Source organism: Micromys minutus (assembly GCF_963924665.1).
Source record: "Micromys minutus genome assembly, chromosome: 1".
In the NCBI taxonomy this organism is placed as follows: domain Eukaryota; kingdom Metazoa; phylum Chordata; class Mammalia; order Rodentia; family Muridae; genus Micromys; species Micromys minutus.
Window position 1 is genome coordinate 175,000,695 of NC_137969.1, and position 20,752 is coordinate 175,021,446.

General features: G+C 44.5%; 1 protein-coding gene across 1 annotated transcript in view; it reads left to right on the plus strand.

The window, feature by feature from the left end:
* EIPR1 (EARP complex and GARP complex interacting protein 1) overlaps positions 1-20,752 on the plus strand; it is a 112,660-nt gene that overhangs the window by 65,245 nt on the left and 26,663 nt on the right. The window contains exon 4 of the mRNA XM_080923400.1: positions 9,948-10,104. Coding sequence (XP_080779526.1) covers positions 9,948-10,104 — 157 coding nt within the window. The remainder of the gene's footprint in view (positions 1-9,947; positions 10,105-20,752) is intronic.

The window sequence follows — 20,752 nt, forward strand, 5'->3', positions numbered from 1 at the left end:
GCACCTCTGCTTCTTTGATATCCACTGGATGTGCACTGACTGCTCTGCTGAGATGCATGCAGCTCTGGAAATCCTCAGAGTTTCAGAACCAATTTGTGTGTCTCTGTGGCATACTTCCTGTATTTCTTGCTTAGCTCTGTTTACCTTAAATTTCATCAGCTTCTGAGGGTGCAGACTTTCCTGTAGTGCCTACTGTTTCCTTGGACTGACACCACAGTTCTTATTAAGCTGGCTTTATCTCTGGGGCCATGGTGCGGGCAGTTGCTGCCGGAGTGAGACACCTGCAGCTTTCTTGTCTCCCTGGTGTATTTGTGTGTTAATATCTTTCTGTGAGTAATTTTGGATGTTCTTGAACCCATTAAAATTTCAGTATAAGCTTTGGAACAGAAGTTGTAATTTTTCGAAATAAATTTACATACACTTGACAGTCCTTTTTGCTTTTTTACTTACTAATTTTTAGAGAAATGTATTGATTCACAACACTTTTCCTTTATTTTATAATACTACATCATTTCTCCCTTGCCTTTCCTCCCTCCAAACCATTCCATATACCCCCTTTTGTGCTCTCTTCCAAATTTATGTCCTGTTTTATTCTTGTTGCATGCATATTCATATTCATACCCACTGAACGCTCCCTGCTTGGTCTGTGCAGCGTTGCTCCTGTGTCTTCAGGGCTGACAGTTTGGTGCTGGACTGATAAACGATGATTTGCAACATTTTTCAAAGTGTCTGATAAGGTTTGGTTATGTCCACTGCACAAGCAAACTAGCCAGACCCTGGGATGGGGACACTAGTGTTGTCCTCCACCCATAGGCATCTTCCAGCAGTGTCTGCTAATTGGCTCCTCTTTACATTCATCGGGAGGAAGGATTGCTGTACCTTTCCTCTTTAGCCCCCCCCCTGCCTGAGACATATTTATGCTACCTTAGTATATAAAGTAGTTATGCGTATCAAGCATTTCACATTCATAAAGAAATTGCTTTTAAAACAATTCTCTGGTGTACATACAATGTAACTATGTTAAAGATGAAAAACCCCACACAGGAGGTGGATGTGCTTATTTATTTTCACATAGAATTGAATATTGGCTGAGTACTTGATACTGGAGGACACAGGACATCTTCAACATTTTTCAGAGTTGATCAGTATTTTGGTTTTGTGATCATCATGATCAATGCTGAGAAGACAGCTTTGAAAAAATACATAACAAAACAGCAGAAGCACATTCAGGGTTTTTCTAAAATTGTTGTAAATCCTATCGTGATCCCCAGCCAAAATGCATTGACGGATTATTATTATTATTATTATTATTTTTAGTTTATTTGTGTGTGGTGGGGGTGCGTGCCTGTCTGCCTGTGTGTTCAGTGTCCGTGTTCCATGTGTGTACCTTCTGAGGCCAGAAGAGGGTGTCAGATCCCCTAGAGCTGGAGTGGTTGCAAGCTGCCTGATGCGGGTCTCAAAACCAAATCAGGTCCTCTGCAAGAACAGAAGTGCTCTTAACTGCAGAGCTGTCTCTCCAGCCCCTCTTTGAATGATTTTGCTTGAGACTCTGTCAGCAACTCAAGCAGCGGTTTTCAAAGTCAAGCAATGCAAGCAAGTTCCGTGCTGAGGGATGATGGTGAAAAATATTAGAAGTCTTTGCTTCTCTATGAATGTTTGAGGAAAATGGATGGAAATAGAAAATACATTGAGGGAGGCTACCTTGGCTTAGGAAGGAAACACCACTCTGTGTATCCTAGTTTGTCATCTTTTAAAATCAAGTTTTATTTATTGTGTGTCTGAGAATGTGAGTCAGTGCACTACAGCATGCCTGTGGAACTCAGAGGAAACTTTTTCCAGAGTTTGTTTTTCCCTTGTGTTTTGGAGGTCAAACTTGGAACTGTGGGGTTAACACATCTCTCCATCCCTTGATCTCCTCTCCTCTCCTCTCCTCTCCTCTCCTCTCCTCCCTCCTCCACCCCTCCCCTCTCCCCTCCCCCTCTCGCTGTTGCCCCCCCCAACCCCCAGTGTAGCCTTGGCTGACCTGGAACTAGCTTTGTGGACCAGGCTGGCCTCAAACTTAGAGATCAGCTTGCTTTTGCCTCCTAAGTGCCGGGATTAGAGGTGTGCACCACCATACCTGTCTCCCTTAATTGTCATATATGTGTGTTTCTGTGAGAGTGTATAGGTAGGCCAGAAAACTGGGAAAGAGCTCCTGACAAGTAGAAAATGAGGCTGGGGTTGGGAGGTCGGGATGGCAGTAGGACTTGTGCTGTGAATGTGGCTGTGGAAATAGCTTCAGTGGAAGGACATGCACAGTGGATACCATCAGCCTGGGAAGCAGACCTGGGGTGAGCGTGGCCAACTCTGTGCTGGGTGTAACAAGCCAAACACAGAAGAACAGTTCTGCATTATCCCATTTCATCTAGCCATAGAGCCAAGGGAATGGTGGTTAACCAGGGGCTGGGGTATGCATAAGGGAATGTTGGTCTAAAGACAAATTTCACTAAGACGAGGGAAAGGTTCAAAACCAGAGGTCTATTGTTTGCCTGAAAGTCAGTTAAAGAAATAGACTTTAGCGGTTGTAAAGTAATGCCTATATTAATTTGGTTTCATTTTTTTTTCATCTCAGTGCTTACACAATTCAGAACATAATACTATCTGTCATACATACATACAATTTCTGATAGCTACAAGTAAAGATGCTGGACTGTCCCTGCCACTTGCTGGGGCACAGTGATGTTTTGTGCTCACAGCTTAAGCGATGCTGGGTTGCCCTCTGCAGAGCCTGACCATCTTTGAAAAGGCGGTATGATAGGACAGTGGCTCCTGGGTCAGTCTGCACACTCAGTAGTTCAATGGCTTTCTTGTTCAGATTCTGTATGTGTGAATATACTTGAGGGCATCAGTGTACTGACTGGCTCAGAGTTCAGGGCCAAACTCAAGCCTAGAGTAGGTGTTTGTTACAGTGAGAATGGAGAATGCTCTTTGATGGCTGATGGGGCCTGAAACATCTGCTTGCCACCAGGTGAATATCTAGTCCTTGTTCTGATGGTGTATCTTTCCTTTCTAGTCTGCTAAGCATCCAGCTGGGCCGTCGGTCATGCCTTGAGTGAATGCCATCTCTGTTTGCATGGCTTGAGGACAGAGCAGTGTTTCAGGTCTTGTCTTGAGTAGTTTCTTCTTTGTCTGTCTGGTCAACAGTTCCTAAGAATGGATGCTAGTGCCTACTGTGTAGTTTTAGTTCTTACCTCTAAGCTGAGCCTTCCCTGTTGATCCACCAGCTCTGCCTTTTCCTCTTCCTCAACTAAGTGTATAGGTTCCTAAGACCCTGTGTGAAGGTGGCTCCAGCCCCATGTACAGGGGGGCAGTGGGTCGTATTAGGCCTGGACTCTACTATATACTTTTGCATGTTTTCCGGTCTGGGTGTACATTACTGGCCTGCCTTGCTTTAGAACCGGTGCCTAGGACTGAGCTAGTCTCATGAGTGACATGGGACACGTTGGCTCATAATCTGGGGATCACCTGTTGACCCAGCAGTGTGGTCAGAGCTGTCAGTATGGTCAAAGGATGCATAACTCTGCTGGAGATAGATGTCAGGATTTAAAGACAGTGGTGGGACTGTTCTTGTGCTTGCTGTGACGTTCTTCCACTGACTTGCTCCATACTGCAAGGCCTCCAGATGGAATGTGACAGGGTCGTCTCCTTCCTTTCTGAGCTTTCTACAGGCTTTTCTGGTCCTCAACTGACAGCCTTCTGTGACTGCTGGGCTGGCTGTAGAGTAAGTCTGTCCAGCTCTGGGTTTCCTTTCTCATGGAGCAGGCACAGAGCTCTTGCTTTTCTCTGGATAGCTTGGCCTTTTGAACTTTGACAGATGTGCCAGGCCCCTGAATCTGGGTGGCTGCATCTCCTGTCCCTGAGGCATTCTGCATTTTCCTCCTGCCTAGTTAGCATGATGTCACCAAACACTGATCAGTGTGATGTCTTGTGAGGTAGTCCGTAGGCTGTAGGGGAGCAGACACGGCTCCATGGAAGACTGTACTCTGCTTTCCACTGTTTCTCTGTGTATCCAGTCTCCAGCCTTCCTTTTGTTCTGGGAGGGAGTAGGCTGGCGTCTCTACCACCCTCTGGCAGTGTGAGGGAGCCAGCAGTTTCAAAAGCTCTGTGACTACACAGGCCATAGACATGGACATCCCCAAACTGCCGTTCCCGTGGGTCTCATCTTACATACATGGACTGTGGAGATGACACAGAGAGCCCACTCTGAGGGCCTTCTGTAAGTAAAATTTAGAACTTTACTTGGCATTTGGTCCTGAGTGTCATGGTGACACCTGGATCTCCACGTGGTAGTATGAGCGCACACCTTTCTGGTAGGCCTTGCCATAGCTAGGTGTTTGTAAATCTTTGCCCAGTGATTATTATGGTGCATACTGTTCTAGAACTGCAGGCTCCTCACCCCTGGGCTGCTGTCTCTATAGTCAGTGGATCCAGGTTTAAACTGGCTCAGCTGAGCCTTGGTCAAGGCTGCCTTCTCTCAGCTTTCTGCTCACTCACCATTACCCTTTTCATTGTATCTGTCTATACACACATGTGCATGCATGTTAGGCAGGGAACACTGTTGTTGGATGCCTGTCTGTGTGCCCCTGGGAGAGCCACCTCATTTTCATCCCCTCAGTGCTCCTCAGGTCCCTCCCGGTGCTTAGGCCTTCCTGACTTTTGGCTGCAGCAGTCTACACATGGCCACTAGAGGAAGGACCAGGCTTAACTGCCAGATGGTTGGAAGTTGCCGCAAAGCTTGAGCAGGCTTTCTTAAGATGGGAATTGTTGGGTCATCTGCTGTTTTGGAAGTGTGTATGCTGTTTTCTCACTCCTCAACCCGTGAGAGATCTGCTTCTTCAACTATTCACATACTCCAAGTTGTCTTTTTTGCATTAGGCATTTGCTGTCCTGCTGGGTATGCTTTGTCCTCAATTTTACTTGCAGTTCTTTAGTTACTGAAGGTGTGGAGTATCTGGAACATGCTGACCATTTATACATGTTCATTGCTAAAGTGTCTCATTCAGTCTGATACCATTTTTAAAATGTGCTGTCTGTTTTATTATGGAGTTGAAAGGTTCTTTATAACTTCTGGGCACAGCCCTTAGTAAGTTCTGTGTAATACAATGTTTCTCCCATTTTTGCTTTTCCTCCTTTGCTTTGCTTCTTTTTAATACAGTTGTATTTTGATGAAGCTCAAATAATAGTGTGTTTTGGTGAGTAGATATGCTTAATTTTTAAAAAACTTTTTAACTTAAAAAACTTTATTTTTTAAAACAGAAATAAATGTACATGTTTTAAAGGCATTTTGCATAAAACTATGAATATTTTTGTCAGTACTTGATATTTTTAAAGGTTTGGTAGTATTAATTGAAAACTTACTAGTTTCAATGAGCATAAAGTACATATAAAACAAAATGTAACATGGAAATAGTCAAAGTTCTCTTGGTGTGTAAAGATTAAACATAATGATTTTTAAATACCAAGGATTGCCACAAGGCTGCATTCTTAGCTCTTGAATTATTAATGATTTAAGGTCTAGGTGTACCCCACTCTGAGAGGAAGCTATACACTTACTTTTTTTTCTAAGAAGGACTGAGGCATCCACATTTTGGCCTTCCTTCTTTTTGAGCTTCATATGGTCAGTGAGTTGTTTCTGGGGTATTCAGAGCTTTCTGGGCTATGTTGCTTGTTGTCTGTCTTTTCTCTAGTGGCTAGTGTGCCTCTGCTGTTGAAGGACTCTGCTGGCCTCAGGTTGTGAGGTGTTACTGTGTGCCTGGCACATTTCTGTCCTGGCTCCTCTTCTGCCATCATCTCCAGTCATCTGCTCTTGGTATTTGGGACTGTTACGGAAGGGAGAAAGGTGTCTTTTCCATTTGGATACAAAACTGACATCATTTGCTCAAAGGCCTCTGTTCACTCTCATGCAGAGGGATTTTTGCTGAACATCAAGTGACTGTATTGATAGAAGTCCTTTCTGGACTCTTGTTCTCTTTTGGACCACTTGCCCATCTGTACCCACAGAAAACTGACACCTGGTTTGTAAATCACCCCCATTTTGTTTTTCTTTCTCAAGATTGTTGGGTATCTGGGGTGTGCACATTCTCATGCAGATTCTTTGTTTTTCCAAGACTAGGTTTCTCTGTGTAGCTCTGACTGTCCTCAAACTCACTCTGTAGATCAGGCTGGACTGGACCTCAGAGGTCAGCCTGCCTCTGCCTCCTAAGTGCTGGGATTAAAGGTGTGAGCCACCACTGCCCAACTCTTATGCAAGGTCTTGATTTCTACTCCCCATAAATTTTATCCAGTGCTGAGTAAACTTCCATCCATGAACATGGCCTTTCTACCATTTGTTTACTTGTTTGGTTTTACTTGTCACTGTTATTTGTTTAAACACACACACACACACACACACACACACACACACACACACACGTACTTTTTTTAGTTAAAATATTATTTGACACTAAATTTTTCAGTATGTTTAAAAAGATTTTTATTATTTTTATGTGTGTGGGTGCACATGCACACAGGTGGCTGTAGAGGCTAGAGGCACAGGTGTTTATGACATGACATGTCATGTGTGGACTGAACTCAGGTTCTTTGGAAGAGTGCCATGCTGCTTTTTACTGAGAGCAATCTCTTTAGCTCATAGTGCTTTTGTTCGGCATCGTTTTAAATCTTCCGTCTTGTTGCTGGTAACCAGTCGACAGAGAGCTGAGTTTCCCATCACTGTTCAGATGCTTTGCTCCTGAGGGTATGATGCAGATTCATGTGCATTTTCTAGCTAGCAGTGGCAGTGTGATTTCTTCTTTTCCTGTCTCCACACAGATGAAGTAGCTTTCCTTTTATTTTGTTAAGTGGCCTTGGCTGTGTGAAGCCGCGCCCCTTCCCTTTCTCGCTTGTACACTTCATCTCCAATGCTTACATGTCTGTAGGATTTTACTTTTGCTTCCAACTCTTTCCTCCCCCTTTCTCTTCCTTCCCCTATGACTACATTTTCTTCCAATTCTAGTCTTCAAAGAGTATTGTAAAACAATGCTGAACTGTATTGGTTGTTTCTGATTTTCGGTGATCATACTTTTTTTTCCCTTTAGCTTCCCTTTAGTTAAAATGATATTAGGTTGCTTAATTCAGAACCAACTTCATTTTCTCATTTATTTTTAATCATTTCACTCAAGTGTGCATTCATTCATTTATGTGTGTTGGTGACACACTTAGACTACAGTGTATATGTGGAGGTCAGAGGATAGCTTGCAGGAGCTGATTCTTTTCTTCCATTCTGTGGGTTCTGAGAATTGAACTCAGGTTGCCAGGCTGGAGGCAAGTGCCTTTACCCATTAAGCCATCTTCTGGCCAACCTCATTTTTATGTGATGCTGTTTGTATACACCATTGAGCTTTATTTATTATCACTTTTATATCTATATTAGTGAGGTGGGGCTATAGGATATCTTATAATTACTTCTAGATTCTTGCTATTAAATAGGTAGTCTTCCTTCCCGCGCCCTCCCTCTTCCCTGTATCCTCTCTCCTCTCATCCTCCTCAGTCCTCCTTTCCTCTCTCCCTCCTTTCTTTCCTCTCCCTCTCCTTCCCATGTCTAGATTGTATCTCACTTTGTAGCACAGCAAATTTTGAATTTTTCATTTCTTCTCCTTTGTAAGTGCTGGGGTTATAGGCAGAAACTGTCATACTGGTATCTTGTCTTTTGTTTAAATGTTTGGAAAGATTTGTGGTGTAATTAGCTGAGCTAGTGGTTTCTGTGTAAGAATTAATTTTCCATTCATTCATGTGTGTATGTGTGCGCACACATAGGTATAGAAATGAGAAGACAATTTATAGGAGTTCAATCTCTCCTACCTTGTGGGTCCCAGGAATTAAATTCAGTCTTAGGCTTGAGGGCCATTGCCTTTACCAACTGACCATCTCTCCAGGCTTTAAATATATCCTGTCTAGTCAGAAAGTTTATTTCTTTTGTTAATTCTTTTAAATGTTGGTCTTTCTATGAATTTACTATTTCATTTGAATTCTGAGCATCTTTAATATGAATCTAACATCTCTGTGTGATGCTTTACAGTATCTGTCTGTTGTGACATCACCTTTCTCCCAAGATATTGCCAGCCTATGCCAACCTATATTCCTGCTCTAAGAACAAAACTGCTGGCCTTGATCTTGTTTAGATTTTGTGTATATTTTCTTGTTTGTGCCAAGACAGGATCTTTCTATATAACACATGGTGTTTCTGCCTCAGCCTCCCTATTAGAGGAATTGCAGGCTAGGGCCACTGTGCCTGACTTTTTTCCTTACCTGTTCTTTTGTTTATCCGGCTTCTGTAGGCAGCCAGTGCGAGTCTGGGTGTTGAGAACAAGCTTGTCCCACTGCTGCTTGGGGTCAGTTTTCTTGTATGGGAGGTCATTTGGCACTGAGCCATCTGCTTTCCCTCTTCTGTATGTCTGTCCATGTGGGTATATATCTTTAAAACAGAAGAAAAGCAAGAATAAATAAAAAAAAAAAAAAAGAAAAGAAACAGATTCTTTTTGTTTGTGAGGCGAAATACAGGATGGTATAGCAACCGAAGCAAGTGTGTAGTCTGTGGACAGTATTACCTTGACTGCTCTACAGGAGGCTCAGGTGTGGGTATCAGCTCAGGCTAGTACCGGGTAAACAGAGAGGAAGCACTCTCAGTAAGCAGAGTGGACCTGCGGCTGGTATGGGTTTTGAAGGGAGAGAGCGTATTAGGAAGTGGAATTACCATGCCACAAGCACAGTTTCATTATTTACTGACTTGATCAAGGACTCTGGTGAGCAGCCAGGGTAAGACAGATGATTACCCCACAGAGCATCTGCCATCACAACAGGGACCTGACCTAGAGGACCTCACAGAACAACTGCTTGGACAGCTCATGGACCCTTCCACCCCCCCGCCCCCACCCTGTTCCCTCCACAGAGCTGTTGCTTTTTCACTGCCCCCCTCCCCCAACTCCCAGTGCAGATTTCACACCAGGGATTGTTCATTGAGGTAATCTTTAATGCCAAAGGATGCTGTTTAGCACATTTCCAGCTGCAAATCCCAGTACCTGGGAAGTGGAATCCTTGGTTATATAGCTAGTTCAAAGCCTGCCCGGGCCACATGAGGCTGCCTCAGAAAACAGAAACAACAATGAAACCCAAACCAAGCTAAAACCAAATGGAAAGCAAAGCTTAAAGTGTATATCTTAGAATCTAGTTAAAACTGTATTTTAAAACACCCTCTCTTTTTCTGGGGTGCCCAAAGCCTGCCCCTGGCATGGGTTGGAGAGCTGAGTCCACTCTCTCAGATGAGTTTATTTTCTATATCTACACATGAATTTTCAGGGTACTCTAAGAAGACCCAGATCCCTGGAGCACCTTAGAATACTGGGCATCCAGGATCTGAGAATGGTAGGAAGCCACATGTTCACACGGGGCACTGTGCAGGTGCCCTTGGGTGGTTGCTGTCCTCCTACATGCTAGCTTGCCATGAGGAACACATGGATTTCAGCTTGTAGCACTTAGTCGGCCCTCTTGGCCCAGACACAGGTCATTTCAGGCAAACTAAGGCAGAACATTAGACAATTGAAGAACACCTCAGTGTTCGACATTTTTGTGTGATTCCATGAAGCTACGAATAGAAACCCCAAGCACGGCCTGGCAATTATGGCAGTGCCTTTATCTTGTTCCCTTTCTTAAAAACCACTGTCAGAGAACAGGATGAAACAGAGTTTGAGGAGGTTACGTTCTCAAGCAGAATGACAAGCCAGAGATGGTAGATTCCCTGCTGCTCAGGTTGGGTGGACTCTGCACTCTGTTACCTACACATTAGTATTTCTGGGAGCAGCGTGCCCTTCTTAAAGGCTGGTTAAGTGTTGAGTGTATGTGGGATGGAGCTCTGCTGACATTTCTCTTTTGCTTAGCTTCAGACAGTCGAGTCCAGGCGTGTGCAGCTGTGTGGAGGATGCCCAAGGAATTAGAATCCGGTAGCCACGAGTCCCCTGACGACCCTGCAAGCACTGCTCAGACCCTGGAGCTGCTCTGTCACCTTGACAACTCGGCCCAAGGCAACGTGGCCTGGTAGGATGATACATATTTTATACACTGGGAAGAAGCCTAAAGGCTGCTCAGGTGCTGTGTGCGAGGTTTCCTTCACTTCATCCAGTTTCCTCCCATTGCTTCCCACTTCTGTTACTCTTTCTCTACAAAGATGTTTATACTTGATTGTCACTTTTAGTCTCAGGTGTTTTCTAGGATAGTCACAGCTATAGAACACCTCCCACCAAGAGTGCTGATAAACACATCCCACCCTTTCCCTCTTCCCATTCACATTGCCTGCAGTCACCTGACAGTACTAGACTAGCCTGGCCCCATGTAGCATTCATGACAATCACCCATCACCTCAGCCTCAAAGATGCAACTTTCTCTTGCTGTTGACTCTATAGGAAGGTAGGACACACCTGGCAGTGTCCCCAGGTCCCTCCATCTCTGTCCTTTCCTCTTATTTCCTGTCAGTCCTATGGCATGTGTGATGAAGAAATGTGACTACCATTTGTGGGGCTTCTGGGCAGTTCCTCTCTATGTGGTTAGAAGTTGGCTTTATCTACCCATGCACACAGTGGCCATAGCTTCAGACATCACTGCATGTCTGTTCTCAGCAAGAATCGTTGCCTTACTTGGTACCATACACTTAAGTGCAATCGCCCATGTCCACATGTACATTTCTGTGAGGAGACATGGATCCTCTGAAAGCAGTCAGCTCAGCCCCTTAAACAAACCCAGCCCAGCAAACTATTAAACAGCTGTTGCACACCCTCTGTCAGGGTTCAAGGATGATGGGTGAAGGTCAGGGGATCTGATCTTAAGGAGTCATTGTACCTAGGAGAGACCCTGAGCACAACAGCCTGCCATGACCTGAGTCTGTAACATACCCTGGCTGTCAGCAGTGTGTACTGTGCTCCAGCAGGAAGCAGTGAGTCATGTTTACAGGAGGACTCACCTGGAGGTAGCACCTGAAACTGGGCACTGTGAGACCAGTCTTGTTGTCACAGTTAAGCTATGTGGAGACTCTCAGGGTTCAGTGCTAGTCCTAGGGGATTTGTTTGCATGGTTGCTGTTTCTACTTGGTCAGTAGCCATTTGCTTGTCTAGAGTCACTCTAAGTACTGGCATCACCTAATTTCACAGGCAAGGGGAAGCCAATGTGTCCTTAAGCTGCCAGCATGAACACCTGAGTGCTGTCAGTCTACTGTCTGAGTACAGAGTCTGTGAGTTACAGAGTTCTTTTGCAGAGTTCATGACACACAGTGATTGTTTTACCAGATTAAGCAGACCTTGCTGTGTGGTTAGCTGATACCTGGGGATGAGGCACCTGAAGGTGGCTTCCTTGACTTCTAGCATGCAAGTACTCCAGTACACACCACTCAGAAGGACATGGCACACCTGTGTGCCCTGTAGGAAACTGGGTATTAAAGTGCTTGCTCAGTTGCCTTCTGCCTATGTACATGCTATAATGGCTGGTCCAGTGCGTGTGGTTGTTGGCTGTCCTTAGATTCATCTGGAGTGCTCGTGAGTTTGACCTTGGTGTTACTGTTCAAAATAGCTCACCCTCTTTTTTTTTTTTCAGTGCATCCTTGCACACTTTTCCCACTTTTGCTTGTTTTAAGTGTTTTACTTTAATTACAATCCCACTAGCAGTTGTAGGGAGCCCTGTGCACCCTTCACTTGGGTTCCTCTGGTAACTACATGATGATGGAACACTAGTGACTTCACTATCACTGGAGGTTTCACAAACAACCTGTGCTTATGTGTAGGAGTTCAGGTCCTACTGCCCTAGTATTGTCTCTGCTGCTACTTACGCCCTGCAGGTCAGAAGTGTGTCTGCCACTGAAGGAACAAGTCAGGGACCTTGCTCCTCGAGGCCATCTCAAAAGAACAGTTTGTCCTTGAGCAGTCTGCTTTTGGTTCTGTAGCAAAGAGGAGTTGGATACAGAGCGGAGATGATGAGTCTTTCTCCTGATAGGAAAGGCTTGCATTCCAGCATATGACCCATCAGATGTTCTTCCAGAAGAGGCATAGTCCTGGGCTCCTGTCCTCCTTCCTAAGCATGCTCCCTGTAAGTGCTGAGTCTGGTCAGGGGCAAGTGTGTCTTCAGCACCACGGACAGCGCCAGGCCCAGTGTCAGGAGATGACTCAGTACCACTGTGAGACAGACACCCTGTCAGTGAGCCAGGGCTGTTTCTCCACTGATCTCATGGAAAGATCTGCCAGTGTCCTGTAGCCTGGGGGAGTGAAGCAGAGTGCACAGGCTTGCTGGCTCCTTATAGGACTGTTGGGTTGCCTCACCACCACAGGAGCAGAAGCAGCTATCATCACTTGGAATCTGACTGTTGCCTCAGGTGTTGGGGATGCTTCACTGCATCAGAGAAGGCTTCCAGTGTTTTGCCTTCACATATGTCTCTGTACCACATGTGTTCTTGGTGCCACATGGTGGGTAGAAGAGGATCCATTAAAACTGGAGCTGCAGATGGCATGAAGCACCATGTGGGTGCTGAGAACAGAATTAGAGTACTCTGCAGGAGCAGCCAGTGCTCTTAACCACTGAGCCATCTCTCCAGCCTGAAAATGGTCTTTTAAAAAACTTCCAATTATGTTTTGTGTAGTTCTCCTTGAGTTTGTGGCTAGACTGATGCTTACGTGATGGTTTAATATGGATTAGGTGTATCAGCTCTGGGCCACCAGGCCTGAATGCTTCCTAGCAATTTGTACATGCCCAACTGGCACATCCCAGCATGTTTGGGGTCCTGATAAAGGAGAGGTTTTCTGGAACTCAATTTGTGAGAAGGAAAGGAGGTGATTACCTACCAAGAGCAATATAATATAGCAATGTCACCATGGGTCTAATGGCCAATTAGCCACAGCAGGGCAATTTTGCCACTCTCTATCTCCTGGTGATCAAGAGATCTCTATTTGCTTGTTAGTGAGCACTTTGGTCAACAGATGAAAAGCCAAAACAATAGAAACCTCAGTACATTGTGTTGTGTGCACCTCTTCCAGTAGTATATGGAGCAGTTCTGCAAACCAGTCTCTTGGGTGATGCAGATCTTCTTCATAGGAGAATTTGCTTTATTAGTAGTCAGAAACTTTGAAGATGTATGTAAAATTAATAGAAGCCCACTGTGCCATGTTCCCAGCCACTGTATCCAGGATCTGGCTTGTATCATAGTAGGTTTCATAAGTTCTTAAGCATGCAGCTCCATGCAGGCATTACTTTCTCTGGCAGCATTTTGAATAGCTGTGGCACTGCACAGCCAACTGACCCCTGCTTTCCAAGCCAGCTGCTGGAGAAGAAGACCCCTCCCCTACGGAGAGAGTAAATATCACACTGAAATGCCAGCCAGGCTGAGCATGCAGGACACCTGGGAGGGCTGGTGTGCATAGCAAGATGGTGATTAGGAAGTAAAGGGCAGGAGTGGTGTTGAGAGAGGATAGGGAGGGGACCCAGAGTATTTGTCAGGAGTAGAAGACCTGGCCTGGTGTCTCTTTCCTTTCTAAGTTTAGTTTATTTGAGGAAACCGAGGATGCTGTCATAGGGTGAATATTGTGAGGAGTGAGTTGATGGTTGTCCAAAGTCCTGCAAAGCTGCTTAAGGGAAGGTTTCAGAAGTTTGTGTTCTGACTGTGCTGAGACAGCAGATATCTGCCAGTGGTCAGTGCAGGTCATTGTTAGGCCATCACGACTTTAGAAGAGTCATCTCAATGTTACTGTTGTCTCTGAGCACACACGCACAAGCTGATTCCTGACTGCTGCTCAGTACCAAACTTGTCTCTTAGATTATTGCTTAGTTTGTGGAGGAAAAGGACAGTTCTATGATGCTAAAGGGTACTATGAAGGTTCTTTGCTGTTTCCTCAGTGACACTGTAAAAGGTGATGTGTGTCATTGTCCTTTCCCCATGAGTATTTGAAAAATTAAGTATTAAAATGCAATGCACAGACAGAATTTCCCGGGAAGAATCAAATGCAGAAATCTGAAAATACAGTGTAGAAAATATAGGTCATTATTTACAGCAAAGAGAAATTTGTAATCTCCTCAAATTTTAGTTCATGTTTCCCTTAAATAAAATGTTTCAAGAGTGTGTTTCTGTTAGTCCTTTCCTGAACCAAGTATCAGTTAGAACATGGGAAGAAACAGAGCACAATTATGCCCTGTGGAAAGGGAGGAAGCTAGTCCATTCTGACTGCTACCACCAAGTGCTACAAACTGGACAGCTTTTAATGACAGAATTTCATTCCCACCAGTCTTGATGTCAAAAAATTCAAGCTTATATTCCCTGCAGACCTGGAGTCTGATGAAGTAAGTCCCTCTGTCCAACTCACTGGTGGCTTCTATCTCTGTGTCTTCCTGCATCCACAGGAAGATGAGCTCCCAGGGCCTTGTTGCTTTTGATGAGACCATCAGTGGTATTGAAGGTCTGTTATTGAAGCTTGAGGTCCAATAACAATTATAAATCTAAAAGTATGGTGATCCATGTGTTAGGACGTTTCTCTATAGCTCTCACTTCTAAGGAGGTGAGAGATGAGAGGACAAAGAAGGACATCTTACTTGGATGATCAGAAAGGCTTCTGATCTTCTTGTATTAGCATGTTCTTTACTTCAAAATTTACTATAATTTAAAAAGCTAACTTTGACTTTTCTGAGACCTAGGAACAAGAATATTTGGAGTTATGTAATGCGTGTTTGGAAGTCAGGGGAACTTGGGCTTGCTGTGTTCTTCCTGACTCTTGGGAGGAGTCCTGTGAGGAGAGTGTTGGGCGTTAGTAGCTGTGTAAAGGAGTCTGCTCTAAGTATGAGCCTGGTTAGGCTGGTGTGGATTTTGAATTCCCCACAATAATTAGGATGACCTAAGGCAGCTCTGCTTGTTCAGCTCTAAGATAGGAACAGGCTATAGCAGAGTCCTGTGTGCTCTATCTGTCCTTCAACCCTGTTCCACCCCAAGCAGCAGTGTATCCAGGGGTAGGTATTGTGTCTCTTGCATGTGTCTCTCTTGTATGGAGGTGGGGGAGCTTTCCTGTTACTTTCAGACTCTTGATTATCTTTGCTCTTGAGTTCTTACTGGTGGAAGGTTTCTCTCAGTCAAGTTGAGCACACATACTGTGGAGTTCTACTGAATTGCTAACTGTATGTTGTACTCCAAAGAAGAGAAAAACACCTGACATAACCACCTTCACCTCACCTCCAGGCTGTGATTTTAGCTTTCTGTTTGCCTGAAAGTGGATTTTTTTTTTTTTTTTTTTTTTTTTTTTTTTTGGTTGATAGTGCCATAAGTTTGTCCCAGTGAGATGTCAGAATAAGCAGACTTTTAATAACCAAGTCACCTGGTGTCAGAAGTTACATGCTCACCTGTCAGAAAGCTCCCAGGCAACATATCAACATGACTCTGTCACTGGAAGTGTTTCTTAATGCCACAGCATAAAGGCCGTGCACCTCTGCAGATAGATCAGAAGGGCTTGTTGACTTTCTGATGGTTCTCAAAGCTGCCTTTTCAATCCTTAGAGCACTTGTGTGAAGTTTACTAACCAGATCTGTGTGCCACAGGAGCATTGTTCTGTGATCCGAGGAAAATTTTTATTACATTGAATTTCTTATGTAATATATATTTTAAAAGAGTTGACTTACTTTTTTACACAGGCATTTCTTACCCTAAGCTCTGCCCTCTCCTACTCAGTAAGTGGTATGTGGAGAACCTGGCAGCTGTGGCTACTGCTTCTCATGCAGTGGGACCTGTGTGGACTGCCCTACCCTCTGTTAGATGCCCTGCACTAAGGAAGCATGAGCATGTCTGGAGACTGCCGATGTACGCTGTATGGGGGTTGCCCTGAGAGTCTCCTGATGGTGGTGGAACTGTCCCTTCCCTAGGTGCTGATGGAGAATTATTAGTTTGGGGCTCACATACTTAAAGAAAAATGTGGTTTTTGTTTGAACATGAGACTTGATGAATTGGAGCCATCATCCTGTTCCTGTGGCCCTTGGTGACATCTTCAAAGGACCTCAGCTATAACTTTATTGGGTTTACTTCCAGTCAGCCCTTGCTTGTGTTTTTTTGCATCATGGTTGTATTGGGACAGAACACATTTCTACTGGCTGTGTGCTAATTCTACTATATTCTTGACTTGTTAATATTGTTTATGTCTTTTATTTTGGTAGAATGTGATAAAAAAGTAGGTGGTTTTCATGAACAATAAATAAATAAAACTTAGTTTGGAAAGGATGGCAGGAACTGTAGGCTGTTTCCTCTGTTTATAGCACTGGTTTCATGGTGATGATATACAAGAAGATGGAATTTCCCTTTTTATTGGATTTTGTGTCGTACAGCTATCACAAACATGATGCCAGAGGAGAGTAACCTGTAAAACAACACCAGAGCTAAAGGTCATTGTTGCTGCAGTTCTGTAGAAGCTCTGCCAGCCGTGCTCAGTGTTGCAGCTCCATGCTGCTTGGAGGAAGCAAGAGTTCTTTCTCCCAGTGTCTTTTGCGAGTACATGTTGTAGGGAAAAACAAACCGGGAAGTAAGAATTGTCATCACTTACAACATCCTCCTAGCAGAGACCCATGCCTAACAACAGCAGAGGGAAAGCCTGTGGGCAGAGTGTGTTCTCTGTGGGGTTTCTGCCTTCTGCAAGTGAATTGTAGGAACCACAGTTATCTGAAGGAAGACTGGGCTCTACATGGGGCATGTTTTGTGTGATGGCAGTTTTCTTTTGTCTGCCTTCTGTGTGGTGGTGTGTTTATTTTGCCTACCGATTTTAATTGGTGAGCTGTCAAAATTTTTTTGCAATGTTTTTTGGGAGTCTACTGTCAGAGACTCTAAGAAGCCTGACTCTGAAACATCTCAGCTTTTAGGTCTTTCCCCATGCTCCCTTCCTGGGGCTGGGGCTATGGTAGTGGCATCAGGAAGCTGCACTGTCACCTTGACTAGGATGAGATAGATCTTGTGTGTAGTGCCTCTGGTTTTCTTCTTAGAACATCCTTGATTTCTCTTCCCTGATCTTTAAGCCCACTTTGAACTTGTCCTGCAAGGAAGTGTCTAGGAGCTTCCTCTGTTCTGATGGGATGGTTGTTTGCTTCTCCCAGTTTGCCTTAAAAAGACTGGCATAGTCGCTGTCACCGGAGCACCTGGGACCATGGCTTGGCACCCGCCTGACTTGGATGATCCTAAGCCAAGTACTGTGAAGGTGACTCTGATCCAGGACTTGATATGTACAGGAAAGCAAAACATAGCTAAGTGTCTGTGCTTTACAGAGCCAAGAGTTTAGTGTCTGGCCTCTGCTGCTGACTTTCCCCCCTTAAAACCATTCTCTGGAACTCTTTGGTGCATTTGTATAAACAGAGTTGTATTCATTAACAAAGTATTTGACAACAGGAATCTGGGAAGGAAGGGCTTGTTTGGGCTCCTAGTTTGAGTGTATAGTTCATTATGGCGGTGAAGTCATGATGGAGCTGCAGATGTGATGTCAGGAAGGGAGTGCAGGTCACATGACATCTGTAGTCAGGGTGGTGCTCAGCTCACTTTCTCCTTTCTAGTTCAGGATCCCAGGCTCTGAGATGGTGGTCCCTTTGGTTGTGGTAAGTTCTCTTCAGCTAACGTTTTATGTGGAAATGTGTGGAACATGAATGTGACTTGGCCCTGATTACAAAGCATGCCTTCCTCTGCTGAACTCTAACCTAAGGGTCATGGTAAACAGATGGAGTTGAGACTCCAGCCTTCAGACAACACATGGGAGTCAGTTACAGTAATGCTTGATAAAGGTGTTCTTCATCCCAAACTCTTTACATTTAGACCAATCCTAGTGCTGGCCAACATTTAGTAATGGGTAAGGAGTGATTGCCCAAACAAAGAATTTCTATTATTTTTTTGGTCACCCTATACCTTAAAATTATGCAGTCTTTAGGAAACATGTTAGAGCTTTACTTATAACTTACTCATGTTTTAGAGATGACATGACTTTGGGCCCTGCCTGAGAACACTAGTTGCAGGGCCCCAAGGGTTTTCTGTGCTTCTGAACAGGAAAGACAGACAGCTGTAAAGCAAGAACCTGAAGGCCTCAGCCCACTGCAGACAAGTTTTGAAATACCAGTGTGTCACATCAAGCTTTGATTGTTGGCACATTGCCTTGTGTGCATGTGGGTGTGCATGGATATGTTTTCAAAAGATGCTTCTAGTGACCAGAGTTGCTGCTGCTACTACCTGAATGGATATCATGTGTAAGCCCACACTTAGTTCCCAGACTCTGTAACACATGTAGAGTATACATAAAGCATTCGCTGAAGAGGACTTACCACAACCACAGGGGCCACTATCTCAGAGACTGGGTTCCTGAACCATCCAGAAAGGAGAAAGGGAACTGAGCATCAGCACTTGTCCCTACATCCTGACTGCAGATGTCATGTGACCTGCATTCCCTTGCTGACATCACATCTGCAGCTCCAAGTAACTCCCTTAAACTCACAATAATCTTCCTGTCTTTACCTCTAGAGTACTGGGGTTAAAGGTGTGTACCACCATGCTGGCTTTATTTTTCTTCTTATGGCCTCAGTTTACTGTTTCTGGGGAAATTTTGCTTGTAGGCTTGCACCTCAGCTTCTAGGTTGCTAATAGAAATCATTTGTGACTTTTGCATTCATAAAAATGACTTTCATTGAAATTCCTTACTCAGGTTTTTTTTTTTTTTCTTAGAAAAAGAAAGCTCTTTCATGAGCATTTTCTACCCGTGGCCTGCTAAACCCCAGGACTTGCACTCTCTTCTCAAAGATGTGGTTTTTGGCTACAAGGTGTCTGTCTTCTTTCTGCTGAGTCCTCCACTCAGGAAAGGTAGCGTTTTGTTGGAAGGGAGAGTGCTGTGAGTGAGCCAAGGGCTGGAAGGAGGCTACCGGTGTATCCGGGAACTTCTGGGACGTGAATGCAGATGCTTGCCATCCAGGGTCAGAGCACTGTGCTTTCACAGGGAGGTTGGGGACAGGTAGAGTCACAGGACACAGAATGAGCAGGATGAGATTATAGTTCTTCTGTCGGGATCCAGCAGCCCCTTTCGTGGGCTATTGTGGCCAAGCCTGGGCCATTTTGGTATCCTCTGAACTCCTGGGTTAATATTCTGTGGTATAATCCGTAGAGGCTGGCCGCGTGGCCTGACAGCCAAGACTTCAGCATGTGCTCTCCTCCCAGGTGCTTGTTCTTAATGCATGAGGGAGCTTGGCCACATCTCTGAGGGTTCCATGCCTGTTTCAAGATTGCAAGAAGGATGATAATGAGGAGGATGCCCACATGTTTGGAGCAGAGCACAAATTGACATTAAATGGATGCCTTGGGTATTTTACTGAGAAAAGACTCAGCACAGTGGGTCACTCAGAACAGAAGAGCTCTGTATCCCTGCTAATCCTTTGCTTTCACCTCCCACTCACTGGGGCCCTCGAGTAAATAAAGTTTCACCGCATTGCGCTGCCATGGCTCGGTCCTGTGTTGCCAATAGCTGCTTTTGTGCATCAGGGAGCACTCTGCTGGTCTAGAAACCACACTGCTCTTCTGGTCCACACTGTTTACCATCCAACCCTTGTGGGGAGGCTTGATTACACTTCCTCAGGCTGCTTCACACAGCAGCTCCTAACTTTTAGATTTTCAAATTCTTGTTGAACAAATTATGGATTTTGCTTAATGTTATGAGTAGTTTTATGGTTTTTACTTTACAGTTGATTAAATTTAAGCTCTAAAAGAAAGACTGGGGATTCTCCGGTCCTGTAATTGTTCACACACTCAGGCCTCTGCTCACTGCGAATTTGTTCCACTGAGACACTGATGGTGAATGAGTCCTCACAAGTCAGCACGTGTTCCTGTGAAGGGTGCCTTTTAGAGACTGCGTCATAAAGAACAAGGGGTTCACAAGAGAACCAGAGGCAGCCAGTCACACTTTACAGGCTGTACAAACTACCTTGTTGTCATGGAAATGTAAATCAGAGCAGCACATAAGTAAGCTTTGGTGGGGGGAGAGGGTTGGGAGTTCTTAACAGAATGGCCAGGATCACATTTATGACCAAAACTGAGGAAGCACCTCTGTGGGAAGAGTCTGCAAGCACATCTGTCTGTTGAGCCTGAAATTGCAGTTCTGAGAACTGATTTGATCTTCACAAGTGCCAAGAAGTGTATCGCCAAGATACCTACTGCTTTACCATACAAATCAGTTGTGTGAAAAATTGGAAAAAAGCCCAGAACTGTCATACAGTAGTAACTATATTTTAAAGACACGGAAATTCTGGGGCTACAGATAGGTCAGTGGCTAAAAGCATTTACTGTTTGTGCAGAGGACCAGGGTTTGATTTCCAATGCTCACGTGGCAGCTTGCAACTGTCTGTAACTCCAGGTCCAGGGGATCTGATCTCTAATGTCCATTTCTGGCCTCCATGGTTACCAGGTACTCATATGGTACATAGACATGCATGCAGGCAAAACACTAATGCACAGAAAATGAAAAAAATATGAACAATCACAGAAATCTATATTATTGACTTCTGTGAAGACTGTGGATAGAAGTGTGTGTGTTTGACCTAGAATGACCAGGGTGATTTTAAGAAAGAACAGAGGTTTCACAGTGATACCAATGGCTGGTGACAATTCTCCAGGAACCTTAATGTGCTATTTGCACGCTGCATGCTAGAGATGACCTAGAGAGCAATGTGACTC